A 13,021-nucleotide genomic window follows, 5' to 3' on the forward strand; every position below is an offset into this window, starting at 1 on the left:
CTAACGTAGCGCCGCCTAACTCTAATCTTGGCAGCGTTATCACCTTGATTGGAGCGACTCTTGTTTTGGAACAGATCAACCGGCTTTCAATGTGACCGTTTGCATATTCGCTTGAGACGCGTCAAAAGATGTATGTAGTTGCAGTGAAATGATTTGGGAGTCCGAGATGATACATCCAGGAATTCATAGTTGATTAAGGTCTGCTAATGAATGTTTGAGTATGGTTGGTGTGCTAATGTTTGGTGTGAATATGGATACGTACGCTGTCATCCCAGGACATAAATTATAATTTAATAAATCTTTATTTAAATAATTTAATTTCCATAAATCTTGTATAATTACCTTTGCCTTTAAAATAATAGGACTGACTAAGCCTAGAGGATCAAAAAGTTTGGAAACCTCTGAGAGAATGGTTCTTTTTTGTGACGCGATTCTTATCCTTAATATCTGTATTTATTGTAAACTGAAATGCATCATTTTGCGAGTTCCAGTGAATTCCAAGTGTTTTGACTGTATGATCGTTTGTTATGTTGTAGTTGTGCCCTGAATCGCAATTTTCTGGTTGCAGGTTTTCAATCAATTGATGGTTGTTTGCGCGCCATTTTCTTAAATTAAATCCCCCTTGTTTACAACACTTTATTAATTGTGTCTGCAGTTCTAAAGCTTCTGATGTAGAATTTGTCCCAGTTAGCACATCATCCACATAAAAATCTGTGAGAATAACTTCTGCTGCTTTAGGAAATGTATTAACACTGTGAAGTGCTAGTTGCTTTAAGGTTCTGGTGGCTAAAAATGGCGCTGAAGCTGTCCCATATGTAACAGTCAATAATCTGTACGTTTTGATCGGTTGAGATGAATCTTCTCGCCAGAAAATTAGCTGATACTGTATCTGTTGTGGTTCTACTAGAATTTGTCGATACATCTTCTCTATATCGGCGATCATTACATAGATGTGGGAGTGAAATCGTAGTACAATGGAGAATAATTCCTCCTGAACCACAGGTCCAACCACTAGACACTCATTCAATGAACAATTAGCATCCAACTTACAAGACGCGTCGAACACAACTCGAAGCTTGGTAGTAGTACTATTCTCTCTGACGACAGCACGATGAGGAATGTGGTACCCTGATTTCTGTACCTTGTCGTCATTGACCAACTCCATGTGATTGAGGTCTTCGTATTCTTTCATGAATTTGGCGTATTGTTGCTTTAATTCTGGGTTTCGGTTTAAACGTTTTTCCAATAAAAGAAACCGTCGTAATGCAATCTCTCGAGTTGAGCCCAAATTGATGATGTTTGATTTAATTGGTAATTGAACGATAAACCTTCCTTCTTCATTTGTCTTCACTGTATGACAATAGATTTTCTCGCAAACTGCGTCTTCTCCGGTCAATAAGGTATCGGACATGTTGAAATGCAATTCTTCAACAGACCAAAATTTTTCAATTTGTTGTTGAACACCTTCTGATGATGATGAAAAACAGCAGTGTAGGGATGGAACATCCGAATGTGAAGACTCTGGTATCTTTCCGGATATTATCCAACATAAGGAAGTTTTTTGCAGGATAGGATTCCCATCTGCCAATCGTATTTGTCCGACGCATAGAAGGTGATAAAAAACTTCTGCTCCAATGAGAGCATCAACCTTGTTCGGCTGGTAGAAAAATGGGTCAGCTAAATATATGTTAGGCGGAATAAACAAATTTTGAAGTATCAATTGTTGAACTAGGTAGCATTTGAGTAACTTTAGGCAGCACTAAAGTCTAACTGAGTTTGAAAGTTAGAGAATTGTGACTTAATTGTAGTACTAAACGTGAATTAGCAACTGTACTCACATTATTGATTCTGCTGACATGAGCTTTGATATGCGTTCGATGGAGTTTCAGCTTTTGGCAAAGCGCTTCTGTCATAATGTGATGATCTGTCAAACAGATGAACCAGGATCAAGTAACACTCTACATGTATAAGGTGTGCCACAAGAGTCTAATATTTCAATTAGAGCAGTAGCTGAAATAATTTGAGACAAATTATGGTTTTTGATTTGAGAAGTGTATGAAACTGATGTAGGAATTGTCGTACTTGATGATTGGTTTGATATTTCTTGAATATCCTGTGGGTTATATTTAATAGAATGTTATGATTTTTAGAACATACTTTACAATGACTAGTGGCACAATTTTAATTTCATGACTTGACTGTTTCGTGCTTGCGGAGACATTTTATGAAATTCTGCACAAGTAAAGATTTTATGGGTTTTTTTACATATCGGGCAGCTATCTGTTTTTGCGTTATTCGTTTCAGTGGCAAAATGAACGGAATTCTGTGTTTTATTAACTAAACGACTACCTTTAAATTCTGCTTTGGTTGGTTGAGCAAGACTAAATTTTCCTTGACAAGTAGCTGCAACAGCCTCTAATGTTTGCGCTCTTTTGTCAAGAAATTCCAGAAACTACTCTGCAAAGGTAGCAACTCGATTAGGAGGAGCATGAATCTGCCATTCTTTTACTGAATCATAATCTAATTTAGTAGCCAACAGGTAAACTAACATAGTATCACAAGTATCAGTAGGCTGTTTTAAAGATTTTAATGCCCTAATGTGAATGTTAGTTTCATCAATCATTTGTCTAGTAGCAAAACTTGAATCCTTGTCTAACTTAGGATAATCAAACAAAGCCTTAATATGACGCTCAATAATGAGCCTTTCATTTTGAAATCTTTTAGTGAGTAACTCCCATGCACTTTTATAGTTCTGCGCAGCCAAATCAATTGAATCGATTAATTTAGCAGCGCTTCCCCCTTTCAGGGATTGCTGTAAATAATAAAGTTTATGGACCTCGTCAATATCTGGGTTTTTATCGATAACAGCTGTAAATAATTCCTTAAAACTAATCCAGTCTTTGTATTTTCCAGAGAAGTTCGGTGCCTCTATCTGAGGGAGTTTAACCCTTACAGAATGCGGCAATTCTGACGCAAGTGTTTCTTGTTTAACAGAACTACTCTGTTGAATTGAATTAAGCAACTGTTCGGCCCTGGCAACGGTTTCAAAATATGTGTTTTCGAATTCCAACCGTTCATTTACGTTTTTTGTTTCCATTTCTGGAGCAGAGTCTAAAATTTCTATTTCATCTTGTATTTTATTGAATTCTTCCCATGTTTCTTTAAACTTATCTAACAGTAATTGCAGTTGGGCTATTGTTTGTGTCTCATCAGATGTACATGAACTAAGGAACGTCTTAAATCTAGTTGATTTTGATTTTATAAGCCCTCGTTTAAAGATTAAAGTTTTCAAATCCATGATTCAAAATGTAAACAGACTCAATGTCTACAAAAAGGTAAAATACGAACGTTTTAAATGCAGCCTTTTAAATTCACATCAACAACATAAACAAAAACAAAATATTATTCAAAATGTTTAGATGAGAAATCAATAAATATTATTGTAGTTGTAAAATATGTTTGAGTAAATAAAATTCCAATTAAAACGATGAATGTAAAAATAGATTTGTAAATCAATAATAATGCGTATAATAACTCCACAAGAACTCATTAAATCAAGCATTTGTTTAATGATAGAAAGTTGTTTACCAGGGCAATTATGGGTGGAATGAAAATTACCAAGAATAAAGTAATGAATAATTAGGAGTAATTGGAAATGATGATAAGAAATTGTTATGACTAAGGAATGTATTGGGTTTATGAAAAGTAATTAAAGATAAGGCGAACCACTCACATGAATAATCCCACGCATTCACGCAGCATTGCGCGCTCACAGTGCCAGGGTGTCTGTCTCCAAGATCCATCTGAATAATCACTGTATCATTCACTGTTACACTTACAATGGTTCTATCCTTTTATGTTTTCATGTTTTTAATGTTTTACAGTTAATTATCGTGTGCACAAATAATGTTATACGCGCTATGCAAAATAATCATTAGCACCAACTAATGCATTAATTTAACACCATTAAAACAGTATTTTGATTGTAACAAAATGTTTTTTGTTTTATGAACATAAGTTGACTGCACCAAACACTGTATTAAAACGAAAATGTCTTTTAAAATTCGGCAATGGTGGACCAACATGTAGGGGTAGGTCCCAAATATTAAATTGAATTAACACAACAAACTGTATATATAAACTGATTTATTACAAAAAAACACTGAACACCTGAATTATTTATATACTGACTTGGATTGATTATAAACTACATGAATTGAATATAAACTGTTACTTAATGCACTAAATATGACTATGTTCATAGAAAAAGTATACTGATTGAATAGCGGACTGTAATACTGAATGCGCAGCCGTCGGCAACCGGAGCACGACTCGACTGAATAGTATGCCTTGCTCCCAACAGAGCAAGGCAAACACATGTATCGTATATGAGCGGGAATACAAAACGCATTGAAAACGCAACATTTGCTTTAAATTTATGCTTCACAAGTCCTATTTTTTACAAAATCCATTAACTTTATCACTCATATCCAACATATGTGTATTTGTGCCTTGGAGTTGAAGATTCAAACTATTTAATTTCTCAAATATGTCAACCAAGTAGCTCAGTTCCATCACAAATAAACAATCTCAAAACTTCTCAGCTTCCAGTTCGTTTTCCTCTTCTAGAAAAATGGCTATTTCATCTCTAAATTCATAAACAAGTTGCAAAAATTTCCCACATGATAACCATCTTGCCTTGTAATAAAATAGTAATGCCGAACATACTGCACCCGTGTCATTATAAAGTGCAGAAAAGATTCATGATTTTAGGGCTCCCATTTTTATATAATTTATTATGGTTATAATTGTTTTTAGCACAAGCCTTCAGACCAGGCTCTTTGGAAGCCAGAGCTTCTCTATTGCTCATGCAATGTGACCAGGCACTCTGTAGAGATTTTTCTTTCACAAGTGATTGTATACTTTGCAATCTTCCAGATATTGAATGAGCACCATTGGTGCATATTCTGACAATTTTTCCACTCTGTGCTTGCCTCATTTATAAAATCATTTAAGATAGCAAATAATGCAAGTGCTGCTGCTTTGATTTCTATTGGTTTGCAGAAAAGTAGTTCTTTTACTGCTGACATATCATCTCAAAATCGAACATAGACAATGAAATGAGCATCTTTATTGCTATCTGTTGCTTCATCAAGCTGAATTGAAAACAATTTGTCACACAACTTCCTTAAAATTTGATCCTGTACATGTTCTGCTATATCACCAATTCAACGAGCAACAGTATCATTTGATAGAAGTATGAACTGCAGTTTTTGGCAAAATTATCTCCAAACATAGTTTCTACAATCTCAATTGCAGCTGTCAAAATAAGCTCTTCATCAATGGTATGATGGTTTTTACATCTGGCTATTTTAAATGAAACTTTGTAAGAGGCAAGTAAAGCTCTTTCATTCACAGATAAAACTGTTTTTTAAGAATGATGTTTGTTTTTCATATGATTTTAATTTTAATTTGAAGAATTCTCGGGGTTTGTTAACATACTCACTATGAAGCATTTCTAGATGTCTTTTTAAGTTTATTAGGTTTCATGCTGTCTGCTGTGAAAATTTTTGAGCAAATAACACAGGGGTTCATTTACTTCAGTGCTGGTAAACCCAAAATTTAAGAATTCTTAAGAATATTTTCTTGATTTTATTTTCAGAACCACGCCCATCTGTGCACTTCTTGATGCTTCACTATTGTCTAATGCTCGCTTATGCCTATTTAAAAATTTATCCCTTATTCTATATAAATCTTCTCCCATGAATATTTAATACTGTGAATTGCAATTAACATGCAGATTACCACTCATGATAGATTTGATAGAAATAGAAGTATCGACTCGACTGGCTTGAATTGAACGAGGTGCAGAATTTATACACGTTTGCGCAGACGTTGCAAAATGTTCAAGATAAATTGGAACTTCTCGCGAAGCAGCGAGAATGTCCGATATGGTGGACATAAGACAAAGAGGCATTGATTCTGGTTTTGTCAGTGCAGCGAATTGGTGTGGCCAAATATCAAAAAATTTACTTATTCTTGGTATTTTGTAAGGTTTGTAGTTAAGGTCATAGTGTAGCTTTAGCATCAAAATACATTATTATTGTATAGTTTTTTTTTTTGTTAGTGAGGAGGGAGCGTAATTATGATTGAAAATTGGGTCGTAAATACTGAAAGGTTGAGAAACGCTGCCTTAAGACATATAGTGTGTTTTCCTCCACAGACACCATGTTGACTAAAAACTAATAAAAATCTAAATGTTGTGATTCTTTTAAGAAATCGTTTAATATACATAGTTAATTGAGTGGTTTAATAAAAAAGAAAACTTCAATGTGGAGGAATAACTTTTGGTTTCATCTTAGAAACATTTTGAGAAATAGAATGTAGATTTTGTATCAAGAAATGTCAATTTCTGTTCCATTTCAAACCTTAGTTGTAGTTATGTTTATATAATTCTGTGTAATTGTTGTGAATGAACTTAATTTTTTTGATTTTTTTTTTTTTTAAGAATGTATTGTTTAAAGTAGTTGTGATTGTAATAAATTATCAAATATGTAAGGTTTTAAAAATTGTCAATTTAACTTTTAATCTTTATTTTTATTTACAGCTAATCCAAATGTGTTCAATTTCTATGTATATTTACGTACTCATCCTCTCTTAATAAGACAATACTTGGCATCAACTTATCAAGATAAGAAGAAACATACAGTAGTTTTGTCTGGTTTCAGTTATGGATCTGATTCAAAAACAAGTAACTCAGACAGACAGGTAACTGTGAAAAATTATTACTTTATTACTATAAAACCTGTTTGCAAAAGAGAGTAGGATTCAAGGAAATCTTTCCTATAGTGGAGTATTTCCTAGTTCTGTGAATTTCACAAATAATTAATATTAATTTTTGCTGTAATTACAAAATTTTAATAACATGGAAACTGAAAAGAAATCTTCCAGAAAAATTATATATCTTATCATGTCTATCCAATTAATTTTCATTATTTAAAGTATATCAAGTACCCATAAATATTTTGTTTTTTTTTTTTGTTTTTCAATTAAAAAAATTTATTTATTAAGTCCACAAATTTTATTATGAAGTGATATTTTAAATTACATATTTAATCTATACCCATCACGATCAAGATAGCAAAGGCAATGACAGGTTATTAACAGTTATGCTACAACACAAGCAAAAAAGGTTGCCTCTAATGCAACTTATTAAATTAATAAGAATTACAAAGGAATAATTCAGAATATTTTGACTATAAGCCTAACTCTGTTATTAAACAGTTTTTTTATAAAAGGTAAAATATGTTCAGGTTTTCAAGCAGTGTTAGTTTTATTTTTAATCATTATAAAATAAGAATACATGCTGTGTGTGGTTTAAAGTTTTCAGGTTTCAAAATGTTAATGTCATAAAGCCAAAACATCATTTTCCTGAAAATATAATAATTTTCAGTAAATCTTAAAAACAACTTTTTTTTCTTTTAATGAAATCTGGTGATCTTGGTGGCCCCAGCATAATGTGTTGGTCTTCTTCAGACGCACATCCTATCCAGCGCCGAGGTAATGTTGTGTTAAGGTATTGTCGAACCTCGTTATGAAAATGGGCAGAAGAACCATCTTGCTGGAAAATTTGCATAAGCCATAATTGTAACATATCCAGGTATATCATGCCGGTTACTGGCGTTTCCATAAAAAAGAACGACCCATACACTGCCTCACGAGAGATCGCACAAAAAACGTTTACGTTCAGAGAATCCCGAATGTGTTACACATAAGCATGTGGGTTTTCAGTTCCCCAAACTCGCACGTTATGACGGTTTACTTTGCCGCTAATATGGAAAGTAGCTTCATCACTGAAATTTATCTTGTTTAGAAAACCATCATCTAATAACATCTTTTCCTATAACTATAAACAAAAATTGAGCCTACGTGTTTTATCTCCATCAGAAAGACGATGGGTTAATTGAAGATGGCACGGTTTGCGTAATAAACATTTACAGAGAACTCTCCACACTGTTGTTTTTGGAATTCCTAATTCTCTGCCTGCAGCCGCAATCGATTTTGACGGGCTGCGAATGAAACTTGCACACACACATTCGACATTGACTATTGAGGTTGATGGACGACCAGTTGATTTTCACTTGCACCAGCAACCAGTTTCACTGAATTGTTTATACCGTGCACGAATTGAATTGTCACTTGGTGGCTCCTTATGAAATTTCAACCAAAACGCACATTGCACAGAAATTACTGACTTTGACAAGTGAAATTCTAACACACAAAATGACTTCTCGCTTCCCGTGGCAGCCATTTTCTCTACTGTCGATGCCTAGCAAGCAAATTGTTTACTAACTGCCTAGTATATGTGGAAAAAACTATTTGAAGTACTCTTTCGTACAGTACTTCTTTTATTCTTATGAGTGAAATAGTTTTTGTTAATGAATTTTCGAAACTCCAAAGAACATTATGAAACGCCTTGTATTTTATTCATTACCAGTTGTATGTATTTTTTGATGAAACATATTTTATATTATTCAATTAGACAATTTTATAAACATATGTAATGTTCTGTTTACAATGCCATAACAAATAACACTTATTTAATTAGTATATTTTTCTTTTTCCCCCTGAGAAACAAGACAGTAATTAGAATATTAACAATGAAGAAATTATACTATTGTTTGTTTCTGTTCTTGGTTGGAATTATTCTCATAAATAACTCATAAATAAATTTAAAAAAAAAATATGGCTAGTTTTGTAGGAATAATCTATGAGCATAACTAATCTTGTGTAATACTGAACAGATCCTTCCTTAAGTATTAATAAATGCTTGATATTAATTATTAAATGCTGTAGATATAATTTTGAAAATTATAATAAAAGACAGATTCAATATATTTTTATTGAAAGAACAATTGGTTCAGGCATAACTATGACAAGATAATCGTATAATTTATCTCTTTATTAAAATCGATATTTGATGTATTAAACAATTTGGGAAAAAACAAGGCAAACTGCATTTATTAATTATACTGGTATGTGATGATAATAATGATAAAAACTAAATTAAGGATTTTTAATTCATGAAGACAAGATATATATATATCTCCCACCTGCTGTTTTTTTAATAAAACATCTCTAATCTAAGAAATACATTTACAGCATTTTTTCTGTATTTAACTTAAAATTACAACTTTTAAGTATTTTTCTAGTCTCAGTAAAACCGAGATACTTGTCATAGCATTTCACAAACTTTTGATTTCCACTGTAAAATTCTTCTGCCCATGATTTTAGTCACTCTTCAATTCTGCACTATAACTCATATCTACAAAGCATTGGAAATCAGGTTGTTTCTTCTCATTCATGGAAATCACCAGGTGCCAAATCCAGACTATAAGGAATAATCAAACACTTCTCACTCAAATTACTGCAGCAAAGTACATGCATCAGTATGCAGATGAGCTTTATCGTGCAAGAAAACAATACCAGAGCTTAATATGCCGTGATGTTTCCTTTGAATGGTCCTTCTTCAGTTTTTAAGTTTTTCAATACTCATGAATTTAATGAGATGCTGCTACATTCCATGAAATTAACAGACAAAACTCCTTTTCTGCTCCAACAGACAATTTCATGATGTTCCTAGCAGAAAAAGTTGCTGATATTTTTTTGATTTTGATGATGAATAATAATGACTCCACTCTACCAATCGAATTTTTGTCCAGCAGTTATGCATTAAACCCAGACCTCATCACCATAACAATTATATCTCAAAAAGCAGTACCCTCTATACACCCAAGAAAGATTAACATGAACCCTATGTGTAATTTTGTAAGAAGTTTATGAACCTTCCAGGCAGGCACAAAACATTTAATAGTGTCATTGTAATCACTTTATGAAATAAATCTGAAGAAGTGAATCTGACATTCTAAAGTGTTGAGTTGCTTACTATCTAGAACCATGACACTTTCATAAACAGTTGATGACTCACGATAATCGTCAACTAATTTTTTCTTATTAATTAGCATACTTCACAGCTTCTCATTTGCAGGAAACATTTTAAATGGTTATTAAGTAACAGCTATATATGTGCACACTACTACAATATGTGTACTAAGTTGCACTACACTGCTGCTCTAAGATAGCATCATTATGTTTACTCCTCACACACTATTATAATGTAAGTTACTTTCTGGAGAGCCCGTGTATTTTTAAATTATAACAGATTTCACTTTCAGTTAATGTTTTTATTTTGATAATGAAACTTTAAAATTTAGTTTAGTGCTATATTGTTAGTCCCGTATTGTCACTGCTTTCATTACTTATTTCATGAATTTCTTTAAAAATAGTAGTTTGGTAGGATACCAACTGATTTTTTCATTCATGTTATATAAATTTAAAAAAAGAAGTTATTTCTTAAGCAATCTTACCCTGTAATAAACCAGCTAAATACAAAAAATGATTACTCTTCCCAATAATGAAAATCATAGTAAGTTTTTTGTAAGATGTTTAAATTTTCTATTTGGAAATAGTCTGTATTTTAATATGTTTTAAAGGTAAATAAATGTATTAAAGAATTTGCTGAGTTCTTTCTTGAAAATTTACTGTTACTGCTTTACCAAACTGATTATTTATAATAGTCTTCTTTTAAACACTGATTGTACTTCAGAAAATTAATATACTTCTAATAACGTATTAGAAATTAATTTCTAGTTTGCAAAACCTAGTGGTGGAACCTTTTTAAGATTTCTAGCCACCTGAAAAAAGTAAAAGTATATCAGTTAACTTTGATATAACTTAGATAATTCTTCATCTGAAGAAAGAAATAATCCATAATATTTATTGTCTTACATTCAGTAGTTTCTGTTTAAAAGACAAACCTTAAATACTATGTTTAAGCTGTACATCTATATTGAATCAGAAAAGAAATACTTTTACAAATAATCAAGTCTTATTGATCATTATTGACCATGTTAACTGTTCTTACATCATTGTTTGGTCACACAAGGTCAGGCATCAGCTTACAACCGAGTTTTTTGATGCCAATTTGGATTTAAAGGAAAGAACCACCTCCTAAAACCCTGAAAAGAGCATCAAAATATTCCACTGTAAGTTGAAAGTATCCGACCTTGTTTTATTATTGTGGTAACCAGGAGAGGAACTATCATGGAATGTGACCTTGACTCATATTGGTTGAGTATGATTCACTGTCTTACTGCCATTGCAGCCGTGAAATTAAAATGTGTAAGTAGTGCTTGTGTTTTCATTGCCATTCAAACTGAATGAACGGGTTAAGCAGATAATCTGCATTAAATTTTTCAGAAACTTTGTGGATAATGAGGAAGATACAAACAACTTTCGTGATTAAAGCACGGATGTTAAATATAAAAAATGGTATTGCCATTTCCAAGGTGGCTGAACATCTGTCTAAAGTGACAAATGCCCTGGCAGATCTTGCACCAGCAAAGCTCCTGACAGATGTGATCCATGTTCGTCACATAACAATTAGAGAGCTTGAAGATGAAGTAAAAATTTCATTTGACTTGGTGCAATCAATTTTAAGGAAGATCTCAGGATGCAGTTCATAGCAGGAAAATTTATCCCAAAACTTTTCTCCCATGAACAAAAGGAAAACAAACTGCAAGTTGCTCAAAATATGCTTAAAAGTGCTAATAGTGATCCTGTTATTATGAAAAAAATAGCCAAAGATGAAACATGGTTCCGTGGTTATGACCCTGAGACAAAAACACAGTCATCCCGTTGAAAAACTCAAGCTCTGCTTAATAAAAGAAAGTCAGGCAGTTACAAAGTGATTTTACGGTCACGTTGACATAAATCATTTTTTTTATTATCAAGGCATGGTTCATCATGAGAAAGCGTCTCAAAGACAGACTCTCAATAAAGAGTATTTTATAATTATTCTAAGTTGGCTAAGAGATGCTGTTTGATGCAGGACCACAGCTTTGGAAAATTCATCATGATAATGCTCCAGCTCATGCATCACAACTTATCCAGAGATTCTTGAGAAACACAAGATCAAACAACTTCAGTAGTGTCCTTCCTCACAATACATGTCTTCCTGTGATATCTGCCTCTTTCATAAGCTTAAAATTCCTCTTAAAGAAAAGAGACTTGAAGACAGAGAAGAAAACAAAAGAACAACAAGAGGATTTATAGTGCTCACCAAAAGTAACTTGGAAAAATGCTTCCAATAATGGAAGCATCATTGGAGTAAGTATGTTACAGAAAGATACTCATCAAAGTAGGCCCTTTCAAGTAGGTTAAGTGTTTTTGTTTTTATGACCCACCTTTCTGAACATTTAACACTTTTTTTGGATACTTTTGAACACACCTTGTGTAAATATATACTTGGTTATTTACCTTTTCTTTGTAAAATTATGTTCTCATATATTTACTTTATTAAATTGTGACTTTTTTTCAGCTACTTCTTGAAGACTCCATAACACCACTTGAACGTCAGCTTTACTTCACTACAGCACATGCTCATTTCAAGGCCGGTTGCCCAGCTTTAGCACTTGAAGTTTTGTCCAAACTACCAACAAAAGTAATGGAAGACACCACCAGTAAGTCAATTTTTTGAACATAGTCTTATTTTTCTTTAGAATTCCTATGCTTATGTCTTTTAAAAATATTTGTTGTTAATTGTAAATAAGTTGTCTCTTTAGTAGCAATTTTTTCTATTATATATTTTCCCTTCTTTTGTTTTAGGAGATCCAAAGATAATTTAATTTATATATATAACATTTTTAACTTGATGGATGAAATATAACATATAAACTATTGCTTTTATCCATTAAGTGAACTTTGTTTTGGCTCTAATATTTCTCTCTACAGGCTGTTTTACCTTTTTTCTTCTTAAATTAGAAATATGAAAATCTATTCACTTCTCTTCTGTTGTAACTGTTTGATTTACAATTACAATATGTCTTGTTTCTTTTTTTCCTGCTTGTTCATTATGAAGTTAAAAAATGTGTCGATGGTTAATTTTTTTTATTATTAATTG

The 13,021-nt window shown here is 32.5% G+C and overlaps 1 protein-coding gene across 5 annotated transcripts in view; it reads left to right on the plus strand.

The window, feature by feature from the left end:
- Nucleotides 1–13,021, plus strand: part of Rbcn-3A (rabconnectin-3 alpha) — a 518,724-nt gene that overhangs the window by 253,456 nt on the left and 252,247 nt on the right. For all 5 annotated transcript variants that reach the window (XM_075371055.1, XM_075371080.1, XM_075371085.1 and 2 more), the window contains 2 exons: nt 6,608–6,768; nt 12,440–12,581. In XM_075371055.1, coding sequence (XP_075227170.1) covers nt 6,608–6,768; nt 12,440–12,581 — 303 coding nt within the window. The remainder of the gene's footprint in view (nt 1–6,607; nt 6,769–12,439; nt 12,582–13,021) is intronic.

Source organism: Lycorma delicatula, chromosome 1 (genome assembly GCF_047948215.1).
Source record: "Lycorma delicatula isolate Av1 chromosome 1, ASM4794821v1, whole genome shotgun sequence".
NCBI classification, from domain to species: Eukaryota; Metazoa; Arthropoda; class Insecta; order Hemiptera; family Fulgoridae; genus Lycorma; species Lycorma delicatula.